Source organism: Pseudochaenichthys georgianus, chromosome 7 (genome assembly GCF_902827115.2).
Source record: "Pseudochaenichthys georgianus chromosome 7, fPseGeo1.2, whole genome shotgun sequence".
In the NCBI taxonomy this organism is placed as follows: Eukaryota; Metazoa; Chordata; class Actinopteri; order Perciformes; family Channichthyidae; genus Pseudochaenichthys; species Pseudochaenichthys georgianus.
The window spans coordinates 20,692,404-20,708,425 of NC_047509.1; the positions used below are offsets into that span (position 1 = coordinate 20,692,404).

Consider the following 16,022-nt stretch of genomic DNA (forward strand, 5'->3'; position numbering starts at 1 on the left):
AAACATTCACAGAGGCTTTTGAATAATTCTTGTGTGTGTTGGCTATGCAAGTGTGTGTCAGTCGGTGTGTGTCTCCTTTTAGACTGGCAGCTCTTTGATCCTTGTTGTGTCTCTTGCTGCACTTATTTCACCCAAGCCTGCAAATCCAGCACCGACCCACGGCCGCTCTGACACTTCCCTCTGCTAACAGTAATGTGAGGAGAGCAGAGAAAGCTTCTCTTCATTAGCACAACCCCACTCTCTTTCTAACCACTAAGCTGGACTTTGAGTATCTTCCACATTGTTCCTACAAAGGTTTGGCTCTTTAAAACGGGCCTTGCTCGACATTTACTTAAGCAGGACCCTCTTGGCGGTGAAGTTAAAAGAAGTCCAAACATTGGCTTATAAGGCGCGGCTCCCAGCAAGGTGCTTTATAAAGTAAGGCAGGCGGATAACACGTTAAAGAACAAATGATAGAAGGGGATGGAAAAGATGTTGGCTTGGCAAACACACAGCAAATCCATTCTGTCTTTATTAATATCCCACTGGACACTTCCCTCACGCACAGGCAGCTGGAATGTACATGTGCACAAATTAGCTTTTCACACCAAGGCCCATTCAGTAAGTATTTATGTTAGTCTAAAGAAACTTTAGCATAGGCAACTGTAGCAGCTTTTTCTGTTTGCACAGCTAAGGTGGTCACATGTTGATCAATTTGTAACTTATATAAAGTCCTATGACAGTGAGAAGAGGTAAGTGTATGACAGTGTCAGTTAATAAATAAATGCAATTTCCACGTGATCCATTTTTTTGATTTATCCTGGAGTATTTTAATGTCTGCGAGATATCCCATCAACTCTGAGCTACACTGAAGCCAAGGTCCAAACTTTAAAAGGCCAAAGTGCTACATCCTATAAGTCGAAACACTGGCTCTGGGGACCCTGACTGCTGTTGACATGGGGGCTTCTCTCCAGCACATGACCTTTGATAGGCATCTGGAGCTTTTACAATGTCTTACAGAGATAGAAGTCAAAGCCCAGTCACATAGTGCTCTTCATAGCCTGAAAAGATAACATTTGGTACCAGAGAGGTATAAATAGACAACACTTTGAGACTGTGTTGCATTAGTCCGGATTTAATCAGGGGTTACTATGATGTGTAACTAATGACATAGGAAAGAAGTCATTCCTTATAAAGTGAAATGTTGCAGATGGGTTGGGGTGCCTGTCTTTGCCATCTTGGGTTTCTGCCATCTGGATTTAGAGCCTTGTTTTTTTTTCGTCACGGCTCGGTCCAAACCAAAATTGGTCTCAGGCGACCAGAGAGGCCCCGATTTAATCTTTGTGAAACGCTGAAGCAAATTCCGTAAAGCTAAATAGAGCTGGACCCAAGCCGCACATCTGTCAGAAAAACAGATCCCAAATTAATACTTGCAAATAAACTTTGTCCAAACATGAGGACAAAATCTCCCAGCAATCATGGAAAACAAACTGCAACCACCAGTTACAACTACCACCTACGCTTGTCTAATTTGATGAGCATGACTTTCCTCACATACAAAAATATCATAATGCTCATTTATCCTTCTGGTTCAATAACTCTGCTTTAAATGCACTCTTGGCTATCTTGAGTTCAACAGTTCCAATAAGGACAACATGCATCTGGCAGGCTCTGATTTTACCAATCTTTGCTGACACTGTATCTGTGGAGCCTGAAAACTGACTTTAAAAAAGATCTTTCAGTAACAGACTTCAGAGGAAAACATAATAGTAAAAGAGGGGAGTGTATAAGAGACACACTGTCATTTGATAGCTTTGAACAAGGCCGCTCCCTAAATCAAAACAGCAGGGTCACATGAACTCACATTGTAGCCGCCTTTTTACTTTCTTGTGGCTCAGTCCACTTGGCTGTAGTTCACCATGCAGCTTCCTGGGTTTAAGGTCTGCTTTAGGACATGTATAATTTGTCCCTTTCCCCTCTTTTCCCAAACATTCCCAGTGTCTGTGAACTAGAGGGACAGCCTAAAAATGATCTTACATTAAATGAGAGTCAGGTTTTAAGAGACAGATGCACTTTAATTTAAATTTCAAATTGTACATCTTGTCTTTAAAATGTCGAACTTCCCATAATATTTATGTTCAGTTTGTGTGTTGGATCTGCTTTCTATCGCTTTCTGTTATTAATATCATCAGTTTTAATTGTTATCAGAAAAATAGTATTGTCAAGGATGCAGCAAAACGCAACCATTAAGTCAAATATATATATAGAAAAAAAAGATAGATCTTTTCATATATAAACAGTTCAAGTAGAATATTTGTGTAGCATTGGGAGCGATGGTAGTATGGGTAGTAGCCTCAGTAATGGCAACACGAGGTGTCCACTGCCTTTCCATTTCCTCATTTAAATGATGATCTACCAGATACAATGTTTTAATTAAGACTTTCATTATTATGAAATGCCTCATTGTATTAGATAAAGTCGTGCTGATGTTTGTCAGTGGTCCAGGTTCAGCTGGATGGGGGGGGGGGGATGGACACAACCCTCTCCTCCCAGCTGTGTCCTCACTGACCCCTCACTTCCTGCCCCCTCACACCCTCACAGGCCCAGCTGCAATTACAGCACGGCGGCTGCAGGACCACAAGATGTGGTTAATTCGCCTAATACACAGAGCAGCCGCTGCGTTCACTCCTCTGCTGGCTGCTCTCACAGATTTGAACTGTGTGAGGGAGTCTGGACCTTGAACTGTGTGAGCTAAACGTCCAGGAATTCACATTTCAGCTCCTAATGCTTCCATCTTATTTTAAGCACAACATTAACCAACAGCCACCATTTCACGTTGACAGGGACAAGTGTAAAAGAAATGTTAAAAGTTAACTTCAAAATGGGAAAATGTCTGCTGGTGACAACATGGTACCACATTTGTTTAGAATTAGACCTTTCTTCCCCTCTAGCAAGTCTTTAAATAGTGAGTAAGAGAATTAAATGAGATGGTGTGTGTGTGGGCCAGATGCTGCGGCTCCAATAAAAACATGCAAGAGTTTATTTTCGCTGTCCAGTTATATAAGCATCTGCAAACATTCACTCCACAGTTTAAACCACTGTCCTTCCCAACCATACACAATATTGACTTTTACTACAAAGCATACAGATCAATACGGGGACAAGAACAACAGGTTACAGTTTAAACAGCAGAAACGGCAGAGCAGTTTGGTAACCGCATCAACTTAAGTTTTTGCTTCCATGAGCTGCTCGGTGGAGGATGAGCTGATTCTGAACCCATGCATGCAACACATCCGCCTCCCAGGCCATCTTCAGGAAAAGTCACATGCGACATGTTTGTGACGCCCGATACATCGGGGGCTTTCACAGGAATAAAAGCATGGGTGTTGATTTCCACACATGGTTTGAATATTTCAACCTGAAACTGTAATTGTATGTCTTATAGGGCTGCACGATTTGGGGAAATAATCAAATTGCGATTTTTCTGACAGATATTGCGATTGCGATTCGATTTGCGATATTTGTTTTTAAGCGACCCAACGGAAGTTTATTGCATCAACATGCTCCCGTCTCTAGCACCCCCGCAGCCCGAGCTACGAGTGAAAGAACTAAACTTACATGAAACTTCCGATGGGTTGCTTTAAAGTCAAGCTTCAGTTTAAGATTCACCCTGTGATAGAAACATGTGATGGAGCATTACTGACCTGATTCAGATGCTTTGTTTCACCAAACCATCTAAAGCTCCATTGGAAGCCATTTGGAAACGGCAGGCACTTTCAAAAATACTTGGCAGGTGATTGGATCAATCTTTCTATCACCTTCTACCATGGGCCACTTCTGATTGGTTAACAATGACTGGTACATGTGAAGCACAGCACTTCTGATTGGTGTGGATGAATGACACACAAGAAGAAGAAAAAAAAAAAGGAAAAAAAAATGGATCATTTCAAATCGCGATTACGATTTAAAATCGATTAATCGTTCAGCCCTAATGTCTTCGGGTTTTTATTAATGAGAAGCACCTCTGCTTGGTCCTTTAAGGATATACATAACAAAACAAATAAGATCTGTGATTCAGGCATATTGAATGTTTCAGGAAATGTGTGTAGAAGCTATTGCTGGTCTTTAAAACATGAAGATGCTTGTGACACACCTCATCCCAAATTAAAACTTTACCGTTTTTCTGATCCCTTTCTAAGAGAAGAGTTTTTCTTTTTTACATGTGACAAGGGAGCGTGATAAATTAAGACAACACGTTTTGCAGACGTGTGAAGGCGTGAGGCGCATAGCTTCCTTTGGATTAACCCTGAGTGTGTACAATTACATCATGGGACCAGCCGGGGTCTTGCATTGTATCCGACATCATTCACAGAAAATGTGAATAAGACAGACACAAATGGTTGGTGCTTAAAGCAGGGAAAACCGTTAACACTGTACAAAACCATTAGGAGGATCTGCTCTTTTCATTTAATAAGTTTGTCAGGTGAAACTTAATGAGGCTCCGCAGGGTAAAGAGGGGCTGTAATGTATTGACTAAAGAGATAAGGACGGTGTGCATTTCAACAGCAGGTTTGTACAATGACAGTGAACATGTTTGTTAATTACAGCTTTAGTCCAATGCATAATCAGCCCAACATATGACGTGGCTGCTTTGACAGTATCATTGTAACCGGGATTACAAGACGGTTGGATAGTGTGACAGTGACCTTTGACAGAGTGCCATTCACCTTCATGTCCCCAGAACTCAGATGGGCTGTACTAATCTCCAAGGGATCCAAAGTAGCACTTTAAAAGCCTTGGGGCTTGCATGGCACACAGATGAACATTTAACACTGCTAATGGATTCCTAATATATATCTCTTGGAGCTGCGCCATGGCAGTCATCCTTAAATCCCTGTATTTACTTTTGTAAAGAGCCAAGTTGCTAGTAAACCATGAGCTGTTATTAGAAGCCTGCACTTCCTCAACCCTGCCTCGCACAGCTATTATTAGTCCGGCTGTTATTCGACTTATCATCGTCCTTATTTTATATGAGCAATAGTCGGCTTATCGCTAAATCCTAATTGCTCCCACCCATAGTGGTGGAAGTTATCCGGTTTAGTATCATTGCCTCTGGTTATAATACAATAACTGGATGAGTCAGAAACACTCTCCCTCTCTGACAGGGGGTGGGGTTGGGAGTAGAAAGGGGGAACTATTATTTGAGCCACTGCATTGTTTGGCACCAACAGTACCTGAGGATCGGTTCTCACCATTTGATAGCAGCCAAGTGAGCAGCTCTGATCCATGAAGCTCACACAGACAGACACACATCACACACTCCACTTCTCCTGACCGTGTGTGTACACTAAACCAGATTTGCTGATATATTGTAGAGCTGGGTTTCAAACCTCAATATTTCTGAGTGCTGGCCAAAGTCTCTCTGTGTAACCACATGTTGATGTGTGTCAATTATTAAAAGTTGGCATCTAATACTCTAATCTCGATTGCTTAATGTTTGATTAAACATTTCCTGATCTATATTTAGGAAATCTTATTTAATCTATTACATGTTGTTGATTGTCTTATTATAACATCGCATTTAATTTAATGGAGCCATTTAAAGGCTGTATTTAGTTCTTTATTATTACTGATGCTTAGGAGAACAAACAATGGATTTTGTTTTTAATGCTAGAACTAAAGCGTATAAAATCAGGTGTTATAGTATTAGTAAAAATATTTTCCCAGCTCTCAAAATAAGCTAATAAACCAGATATTACAAATGCATCTTGTAAATCCACAGTGATAATATTATAACGATAAAAAGCCTACAAGGCCCCTGTCACACTTCCCAAGCAAACATCATAGATAATAGCCTGCGTGTTGCTTTACGTTTTCTCTTAGGCAACACCAATGTACTGGCCTAAATGCATTATGCACGCCTTGCTCATGCCTGTGACATTTCATTGATTGGTATCTTTTTTCCCCCAGCACTAAGCAGAGGGATCAGTATTTTTCCACTAGTCCCACACTCGTTGACCCCATAACAATCCGCCAAATGAACAGGTTTCTCCTCTCGTGCAGGATCCGCACACATTAACAAAAGCACAGACTACATGCACCTTTGGGACTTCACTCTCTTCTTGACCTGCCTGTCAATAGCTCACCCTTCAGAGGAATGCATTTGGGATTTGGTTATCCAAATATATCCTGCTGCGCACAAAGGAACCAACTTCAGTTTAGCTCCTTGATATTCCAAGTTAGTCACGTAATCCCTCTTAAAACATATAGGCGTATGGATGCACAGCTGTTCCTACTTAAGTCATGGTAATACACGTATCAAAGCCAACGTTCTTTACCCACAAGAGAGAGTGAGATAAGAACAACACGGCCAAATTCATCTGTTTTGGACCATGTGATGTGTGTGCACTGGTTCGTACGTGTCTGAATTCCAGCCACAGTCTGAGTGTTAGGCATCACGAGATGAAACCATAACTCAGGTAGATAAATGCAAAGGGAACATGTTCTGCTGAGTACTCTTATACATCTGGTCAATCTCTCAAATCCCACTGCATTATGTTCTTCACTCCCGTACCAACATGCAGTGGGTGATAAAAGTCAAGATGTTTTCCGATAATCTGAACATCGTCCATTCGGAATATTTCAAGCTTACTGTAAAAGCTACGTGAAGCTACTGAAACACAAACTCTGAGAGTTGCATTCATGTGTTGGAGTGAAGATTCAATGTCAAGATGTTCAGTGTTGCTTAGAAGCAGAAATGTCAGGAAAACCGCACAAGATGAAAAACATTGATTTGATCAAACAATAATAGGAATTTTGAAGACACAAAATTCCAGATGCCCTTTGATTGGAAAAACTATGATTGCTAGTCATCAGCCAACTGTCAAAGCTTAAAGTAAATCAGCTTCCACAACGTCCGCTGTCAGAGAAGCTTGCAGCAGACTTTTTCAACCAAATGCAGTTTGAGGGATAAAGTGTGCAAAACACAAGTAAGCTGAAGAAAGCAGAAGGAATCCTGCTCATTTTAAGATAAGGGGTACATCCCTAGCATCATCAAAGCGACTACATGTATATGCAGAGCTTTTAAACACACCTTGGAGTCAGGATATGTATTTGAATTTAATTTAATTTGATGAAAAGGATTCCGAGTGAGTGAAATATAAACAGATGAAGTTGTGTAAAAGTCAAGTTTGGATCAGAGAAATGAAATATTATTCAAGAATTGAACAAGCCAGTCATGACATTTCAAGTTCATCTCTAAACAGAAGGTTTGTTTTCAGGCCAGGGTGGTACACCACTGAGGAGGTGAGGGTCAGGCCTCAGGCTAAGTCCCTCCAAACTTACTCCAGACTTCATTCAAACAAGTTGCCACCCGAGAGAATGAACGAGGTCCCCCTGAAGTCTAACTTGCTTCTTTCTGATAAAAGTGATACCTTCATCTCTTTAATGTTGTCAGACAAGGCCCTTTAGAGCAAAGTGGGAAACATGAAGATCCATGGAAACAATTCCCATGAGTAGCGTGAGATCAATCTCAGCCTGTTGAGAAATAAAAGGCCACTCCATCTGAGGGCGATTTTGTGAGAGGGGAATTATGACTCACAGAAAAAAAGAGGAAGAAAAGTGGAAAGAGAGAAGAGAGTGGCTGCTCTTTTACAGCCGTGTGCGTCAGCCCGGCATTATTTCACACTCTCTATCCGTGGCCGTCCCCTCGTCACCACTGTAACCCCCGCACACCCCCCCGGCTTCATCGTGGAGGTCCCTCACAAAGACCTCTTTTGTCTTCGCCATCATCGGTTGCACATCTTCTCAGCTCTGATACTGCATATACATCTCCACAGGGAACGTTCAGGGAAGGGAAAAACAAGTCTGGGACACAGAAACGGCTGCGGGATGATGAGGTCCCAGAAGAAGAAACCAGCGTTCCCAGATCCCAGAGTCCGGCCATGTGACGCCAGGAGCCACAGAGTTTGTGTGAGCTGACGTGATGTAATACTGAGAGAGTGACATACTGAATGGAGTCCTTCTGTATTCATAACTCTCAGTAGCACGAAGCAAGACAAGAGACACCTGATGAGACTGAGAGCGGACAATGAATTTCCTCTTCATCTAAAAAGATATCCAGATGAGTGAGATAAGGCTGATAAATATAGATAAACAAATACTCCTGTCACAATTATTCTGGTCAAAATAGTTCACAATATTATTCAGATAATAATTTAAACATTATTAAAAAATGTTGGAGGTCAACTAATAGAGCTGGTGACTCGTGTGCAAAGGCTGAGTCCTAACTGCAGCGGCTGAGTCCTAACTGCAGCGGCCCAGTTTCACTATTTTCACTAAGTTAGTGAAAATTGAAACTGGGTACCCTAACCAAAAAACGTTATTTAAAAAAAAAGAACACTCTTTTAAAATGGCTCTTAACATATGAGAATCACTTTACCATTACAGTCTTGAATATGTTATGCATGAATAAAGAATACAATAGCAACTTCTTGTAAGCCAGTTTTTTTTTACACCTGAATTCCTGTATTTGTTACTCCTCCACTGTGAAAGAGAGCAAGTAAGCTTTCAATTCACTAATGCGAGGATATTCATGACTATCCCAATAATGGGAATTCCTCTCGATTAACATACTGTGAATGTTTGTATCCTGATCGGCAATAAACTCATACATCATCCCATCTCTACTGATAACAGCAGTCAACAACCCTACGCAAACCCAAGATTACAAGCATGAGAGAGAGAGAGAGAGAGAGAGAGAGAGAGAGAGAGAGAGAGAGAGAGAGAGAGAGAGAGAGCATTACTAACCTGACTCAGAAGGTTTGTTTCACCAAACCATCTAAAGCTCCATTGGAAGCCATTTGGAAAGGGCAGGCACTTTCAAAAATACTTGGCAGGTGATTGGATCAATCTGTCTATCACCTTCTATCATGGGCCACTTCTGATTGGTTAACAATGGCTGGTACATGTGGAGCACAGCACTTCTGATTGGTGTGGATGACTGACACACAAGAAGAAGAAAAAAGTAAAAAAAGAAATCGCAGGCTTTGCAATTTGATAATCGCATCATTTGAAATCACGATTTCGATTCAAAATCGATTCATCGTTCAGCCCTAACCACATGTCACATGTCTCTCCAGAGTCACATTGTTCAGCCCATGTGTGTTTTTCAGGTTATTTTGTGGCATTGTCCACAGGGGTGGAAATCATGTGTTTACGTTTGTGATAGTGTTCTTTTTAAGGTTCAAAAGGCCTCTGAAACATCATGATGGAGACACTAATATTGTTCAATGAAACAGGTAGTGGAAATATAGAAGTACTACACAGCTCCTATTGGAGTGTTGACCTATGGCACCAATTATATAGAGGGTAAATAGAGGGATACATAGAGTCAGTAAAACGATTAAAGGATATAACCCATATCGTAGTTTTAGTTGTCATATTGGGAAACCACAGATGTAACATGAAATAAAAAACAATGGCTCATTTCTATTTAAGTGGTCCAGAAGAAACACATCCAATGTTCAGGCAAATATGGCTTGACTTACAAAAGGTCATTCATTACTTCTGCCGTAGACGTTTAGCAAATTCATGAATGTACAATTTAATACAAAAACCTGACGGCAAATGCAAGAGAAAAAAACGAATAAAGAAACGTTTCAATGTTTTGGAGCTGAGGCCATCTCTAATTGTATAATTCAGTTTTGATTCTTTTCCACAGCCTCCACTATGAAGAAGTAATCATCCTGTTTTCCATCAAATTCATTGCACAAACCAGCCTGTTTCATTTGACTACAATAGCCTCCTTGTTTTAGAGAGTTGCGGCCTGAATGGCACTATGCTACATTATCATGACATTACTCCACAATGCAGCTAAACGGGCTCATTCAACCCGGATGACCTTCCACAAACTCCAACAGAGCCCTACAGCACAAAACATGGGCTCATTAAAAATCTCATTTGAGATCCACAGCACCATCTACTTTTAGTAAGGCACCTTTGACATGGAAAAGGGATTAGGAGTCTGTACACTGTTTGCCCTATATTGATGGGAAGAGAAAGTAGGGCGTTTCTACTTGTGAATACAGTAACAACATTGTGCTCAGTTGTATGGTGACAATAGTGGGCCCGTACTAGCACGAGCCTGAGACATGCGCCTTGTTCTCTCATGAATATAAATGTCCAATTTCATTTTCTGAGAATGGCTGTACTGTAATAGCTATGGTCAAAAAGATATATCTAGAAATCATTTGACAAACACATTGTATTTGTACAACTATTGAAAGATTGATTATTAAAACAATACATATGTAAATGTAAAATGTGTCATTAGCTGCTGTTATTGTTCTCTGTACTCTTGCTAACCGTAATACCATGTATCACCATGTCATAAATACTTGTGTATGCTGCTCTTGCTCTTTTGTACTTTTTGCATATCATGTATTTTGTTTTTGCTATGTTTGGAAAATGTAATTTTATTAAATGTTTTATGTGAGGGACTGCAGATGGAAATTAGCTCAAAGCTAAATCTGGCACTGTTACGCTTGATACATTTGAATGTTTTAAGTGTTCATTACTGTGCATTGTCCCTGCCAAATAAACGATTAAATGAAATAAATGAAGAGACTTCATGTGACTTTAATGTGATGGAACAAAATGCACTGTCCTTGTTTTGCTAAAAATGCATTGGTTTCAGCCAAAACGGATAACAAAGTTCAGCAGTCAGGCAGCTGGAGTTAGTATCTTTCAGTGTATTTTTAGTGTGAAAGTATGATGGGAAATGTGTACAAAAAGACCCTTACTGTGGGAGATTCCCACTGGATGACTTGTCAGATCAGATCAGATCAGATTGTAGCCTTGTATTAACTTAACCTTTTTTCACAAAAAATTGCCCTGAGGCCGTTCAAATAGATTAGTTGTTTAGAAAAAATTCAGAAATGCGTGATAATTCACTCCAATAAGGAAAAGCAGTCCGATGACATAAAGACAATCTGTTTAAATTACATGACATGGGAAAATCCAGAAACAGTCACATTAGCTTGAAATGTGACCTAAATGAAAAAGCAAATACCAGATTGGTTTATATTAATTGTGTCAGCTCTAATCGCTATAACGTTGTTGATATCACAGTGAAATGTACCGTCACTGAAAAGTAAGAAAAACACACAAAAACGTACTAAACTAACACTAGCAGATATTTCCATCCATTATATTGTCAGAGCTGTTGTTCTGTGTGTACATGCTGTGTCACTCACCTGTTTGAAAATGAACTTGTACTCCTGGTTGAGCTGCCAGGCGGTCACCAGGTGAATGGTGGACAGCACGGCTCCACTAACCACAGCAGCTCTCATTCTGACCGGCAGCAGCGTGTAGATAATGTAGATGAAGAAGACCGTCCACCAGATGCCCTCTGAAGCACTGGGGGGGTACACTATGAGCACCCCAAAAACCTGCACTACAATCAGCACCCCGATCACCAGGTAGCTCACAATCCACATGTAGTCCTGGTGGAAGCCGTTGCGGTTGCACACCACCATCATGGCCAGGAAGAGAACCATGGCCACAGAGAGCACGGAGACGAAGGCCACGTCAGGAGTGCTGTGGATGCAGTGGAAGGTCAGCATGACCGCACACACCAGCACCAGCACCCCCATCAGCATGGTCAGAGAGCTCTGGTTGAGTCTGAAGAAGTAGCGCTGGTACAGACGCTCCAGCTTGGCAGATTGAAATTTCTTAGATTGGAAAACCCACATTACCCGCATCCAGCAGTCTGCGGCACTCATCGCCCTGCAGCCGGTCTCTGCTAATTCCCCGGATTCCTCCTCTTTTCTGCCCTTGAGGTCGCCATCATCAAAGCCCAGGTCCACAGCCTTCAGACCCAGATCCCCGCCGCCCATCCTCTTCCCATAGTGGTCCTCCTGCCAGCCGCAGCGCACGCCAAAGTTGCCCCCGCTGGTGCCTGCCCCACAATGGTAATGCTGGGGGGTCGCATTAGGGAGCTCCAGGTCCTCGGGGTCCCTCAGGCAGCTCATGTAGTGTGGGTTGCACAGCGACGAGCTGTCCTTCCTCTTCTTGCCATTGCGCTCTCCCCATGCTGTCTTCCGCTCATCCACTCTGCCTACAAAGAGGCCTCTGGCCCACGACATCCTGAACAAAACACAGGGACGTTAAGAAACATAGACAGACAAACATTGCTTAAGTTGTGGCATTTGTTCTGATCATTATGCATCCAAAATAGGGCAGAACAATGGACGTCCATGTCGCAGGAGGCACAATATTTGTTGAAGGCAAATAATGACAAAATACCAAAAAAATACTAAATTACTTATTGTGGTGCTGCAGAGATTTTCCAGCCTACAAAAATAAATCACATAATGATCATTCTATTATATTTTTCTATTAAAATATGAATAATGATGCAAAAATTATCATTCTTTCCAATATAATGAATCATAAACCGATTGCATTGTCATTTATAGTAATCGCAATTGCACATTTTTTCCAAAACGTTCAAACTTAATGTCAGTTTAAGAGATAACGACAACAATGAGGATCCTCTCACCTGTGTGGGCTTTATGGTGTGTAGCAACACCGCACGCTTTGGCCAGGCCACTAGTGTATCCCCGCGAGCACACACCATGAGCTCAGACTGGCCCGAGGCATCAGAAGTGTATCCGTGTTTCAGCAGTTCTTCTTTATAGTAACAGTCAGTGTGTCAGCCCAATACACCCCCAAATGCCTCTAAAGACTTCCTGTTTTCCTGGGAAAATACAAAAACAACACAAATGATGTTATTGAGCTAACACTGCCGGAGGAAATAACACCTGAGGGTCAAGATCATTATGGATACATAAACATAAAGAAAAACATTGCATCTGTTGATGGGGTACATTTGTTTATTTATGTTTATTTATGTTTGCGTGTGCATGTATTTGTGTATAATTCTCTGGCGAAAAGTTTGACAAAATAATAGCGGAGGCAGGAAATAATATCTAGAAAATTTCTTGTCTCCGTCATCACCTTCCCCCATCAGCCTGGAACAGCATTTGCATGGGAACTATTTGCCGTTTTGTTTGCAAAACACTGGATTGTGACAACAACATCTCAGACAATTACAGCCTCATGCAGCTTCTGCCAACCGGTGAATTTCACCATCAAACTTTAGAGTTAAACACAGTCCTATTTCAACAAACCTTTCACTGATTGCTGGATTTTTGAACATTTAGGGGATGCTCTTCTTGGTGGACAGCACTCCGCTATGCTCTATCACTGCAATCTGCCCCTAACATCTTGAGTGGGCAGAAATGGGTGTGCTCCATTTGACAACAAATGCCTACTGAGGGGGCACCATCAGAGATCAAGAGCTCTCCAGTCCAGATTACATTTTCCATGCCTCCCCATTAGCTTTGATGACTCACTATTGCTGGCTTCTGGCAGCACATGTCAAGGACACTGCTAACCTCTAAACGTAATAAGCAAATCTCTGCCAGGCATACTGAGCTGAGACAAACAGTGGGAAGAGTGCACATGAACTGCACACATGGCCGTGTTTACAATCAACAGCAGCTTGTAATTTGAGATGATCAACCACCAAACACAAAACAAATCTAATTGAAAAAGGGGACTTTTCAATTACATTTCAAATCTAATTGAAAAAGGGGAATACATATTTTCATTAAAGATCTGATGCTGCTTGGAAAAGCTTTTTCTGAATACCTTATTATTTAACTCAGTCAAATTATAATCTACACTAGTACTGCTATAAGCATTTTTTTTATATATTGAGAGCATGATTAGCATATGACCCAGTCTGGGATAATGCAAATATATGACCAGTTCACCTTCTACCGACAGCATTAACCGTAATCCTCGATTCACCTTTGATACTTAAACGATAGGTCAGGCAGCAGCATGCGGCTCTTATGTAATACCATCTGTACATGCATGCATCTGCCATTGAATATGAATATAATCTCTGAGCCACATATGGGCCGATTTCAGTCAGCCGTCCTGCATGCATGCATAACAACTGAACATGATGGTGATGCTTTCATTTAGATTTCATTTTAGATTAGCAAAATCTTACATTTTCGGCATCACTCCTGGTACTATTGCCAACACGGTCCTGATGTTAAAAATAAATAAAAAACATGTTTAGCATTTACACGTGTAGGCCCAGGCTGTTTGGATGCGGGCAGTCGGCCGAAGCGCATTACATAACAGGACGCTCCAAGTAGCCGACAGGCGACACCTCTCCATGTTCAAATGTAGCCTCTTGAACCGCACTACACATGGAGACACTGTACCACTGGATAGCCTGAAGTCAGCATGGAGTATGTTGGCTGCAGAAAAAAAAGTGAAGCTAGACACACATCACCGTCTTCGCCAACTTATCAGGAGTAAAACAACCCGCAACTTCAATATTGGCAGTGGATCATCTCCTGATATCGCAGGGATGTGCAGCCCAGTGTACAGAGATAACGGGGTCCACATACTGGGCCTGTCTCCCTCAATATTTAACGTGTACGTCATTATGTTTTGACCCCAAACAGGTCACTGGGAGAGAATACATTGGCGAGGATGCTGTGGGCCAATCCGAAAATAATGTAAAACAGCTGATTTGCCTCCTAATCGCTGCTACACGTTAAATTGCCTGCATTACGACCAAGGGTTCGTGTGTACAGTCCTGCAGTCCCGCAATCGTCACAGCAAAACACTGTAGTACAAGTCAGCTGTTGGCATGTTCCCCCGACTGCTCTATCCTCTTACTGCGTTTCAGTTTATCCGAGCCGCACCAAATACAATAACACTGTGCAGAGCAGTTTCCCAGCACCGCCGCGGGAAAAGCTTAAGAGAGGCAGCCTACTTACCATTGGACATCCTCGTTACATGAGTAACTATCACACCGCAGTGGAGCTCCAGTTTAGCTCCGTGTTCAGTGTTCACGCAGCCGCCGTCACACGCTTCAGATGCGGGTCTGTCCGTGTGGAAGGAAGAGGGGTTTTGGTTCAGGGAGAAGCGAGCAAACACCGCGAATTCGGCCGGACAACCTTTGCTCTTCCCAGCCAGAGCTACAGTACATTCCCACCGCTTCGACCTCTCCGGCTCTCTCTCCCCCTTCTCACACACACACGCACACGCACGCACACACTGCCTACACTCACACGAGCTGCATTCGTGAGCACATGAGTCCCCCTAGAGGTGGCACGAGGGCACTTCCTGTGCGTGGTGTGTGATTTACAACTGTATGTTGTCAACTTCTTCTTCAATTTTTTCAAAACGTTCACATCAGCACAAGTATTATACGACAAAACACTGATTAGAAATGTTTGCATATCTATTTTAAAAAGGCAGAAAACAATACGAAACTGTGCTGAGCCAACCCAGACAGGGTTATATCACCACCCTGTGGAGAAAATGTATAATCAATGCCTTTATCCCCCAGAGCCAGCAGTCACACTGAAACTACTCCAGTGTTTACATTCATTAAAGGAGGCAATTTTAACAGTATAGCAATAAAGATAGTAAACCAGGATTATTAGGTTTTATTGTCTGTACAACCAGCCAGTAAGCAGCCCGTCACATGATTACATGTAATCTGTAAAACTAGTAAGGCAACACTGGTGTTGACACAGAAGAACATGTTGACTTTTCACCCTTTAAAACAACTACACACCCTGGAAGATCCCACTGGGAACATTAAACATTAGGTTACAGTAAGTAGTTACCTGGTAATCTCTACATATATACCATGTGATGAAGATTTTTCTTGATATACGTGGAATTTATTTTACCAACGGGTACTATTTGTGATCTCTCTTAAACTTGAAACATATAATCTGTCCCTCTGAGCCCCCTTCCTTAATCCCAACATAAAAATGTCTCATTGTATAACATAGGTTTATATAAAATAGGCCTACAGCTAATAGAGTAGATTACAATGCTATAGTAGTAATTATTGTTGGCTTTAGTATAGACCTACTACACTATAGACTTTATAGTTATAATTCTACTAATGATATTCCCATGAAACCCAGTTCAAA

General features: G+C 41.7%; 1 protein-coding gene across 1 annotated transcript in view; it reads right to left on the reverse strand.

Annotated features, from left to right (window-relative positions):
* Window positions 1-15,109, reverse strand: part of LOC117449293 (adenylate cyclase type 6-like) — a 31,837-nt gene extending 16,728 nt beyond the window's left edge. Inside the window, 3 exon segments of the mRNA XM_034086878.2 lie at window positions 11,235-12,126; window positions 12,542-12,739; window positions 14,850-15,109. Of these exon segments, the coding sequence (XP_033942769.1) occupies window positions 11,235-12,125 (891 nt within the window). The 5' untranslated portion in view covers window position 12,126; window positions 12,542-12,739; window positions 14,850-15,109.
* Between the last annotated feature and the right edge of the window lie 913 nt (window positions 15,110-16,022).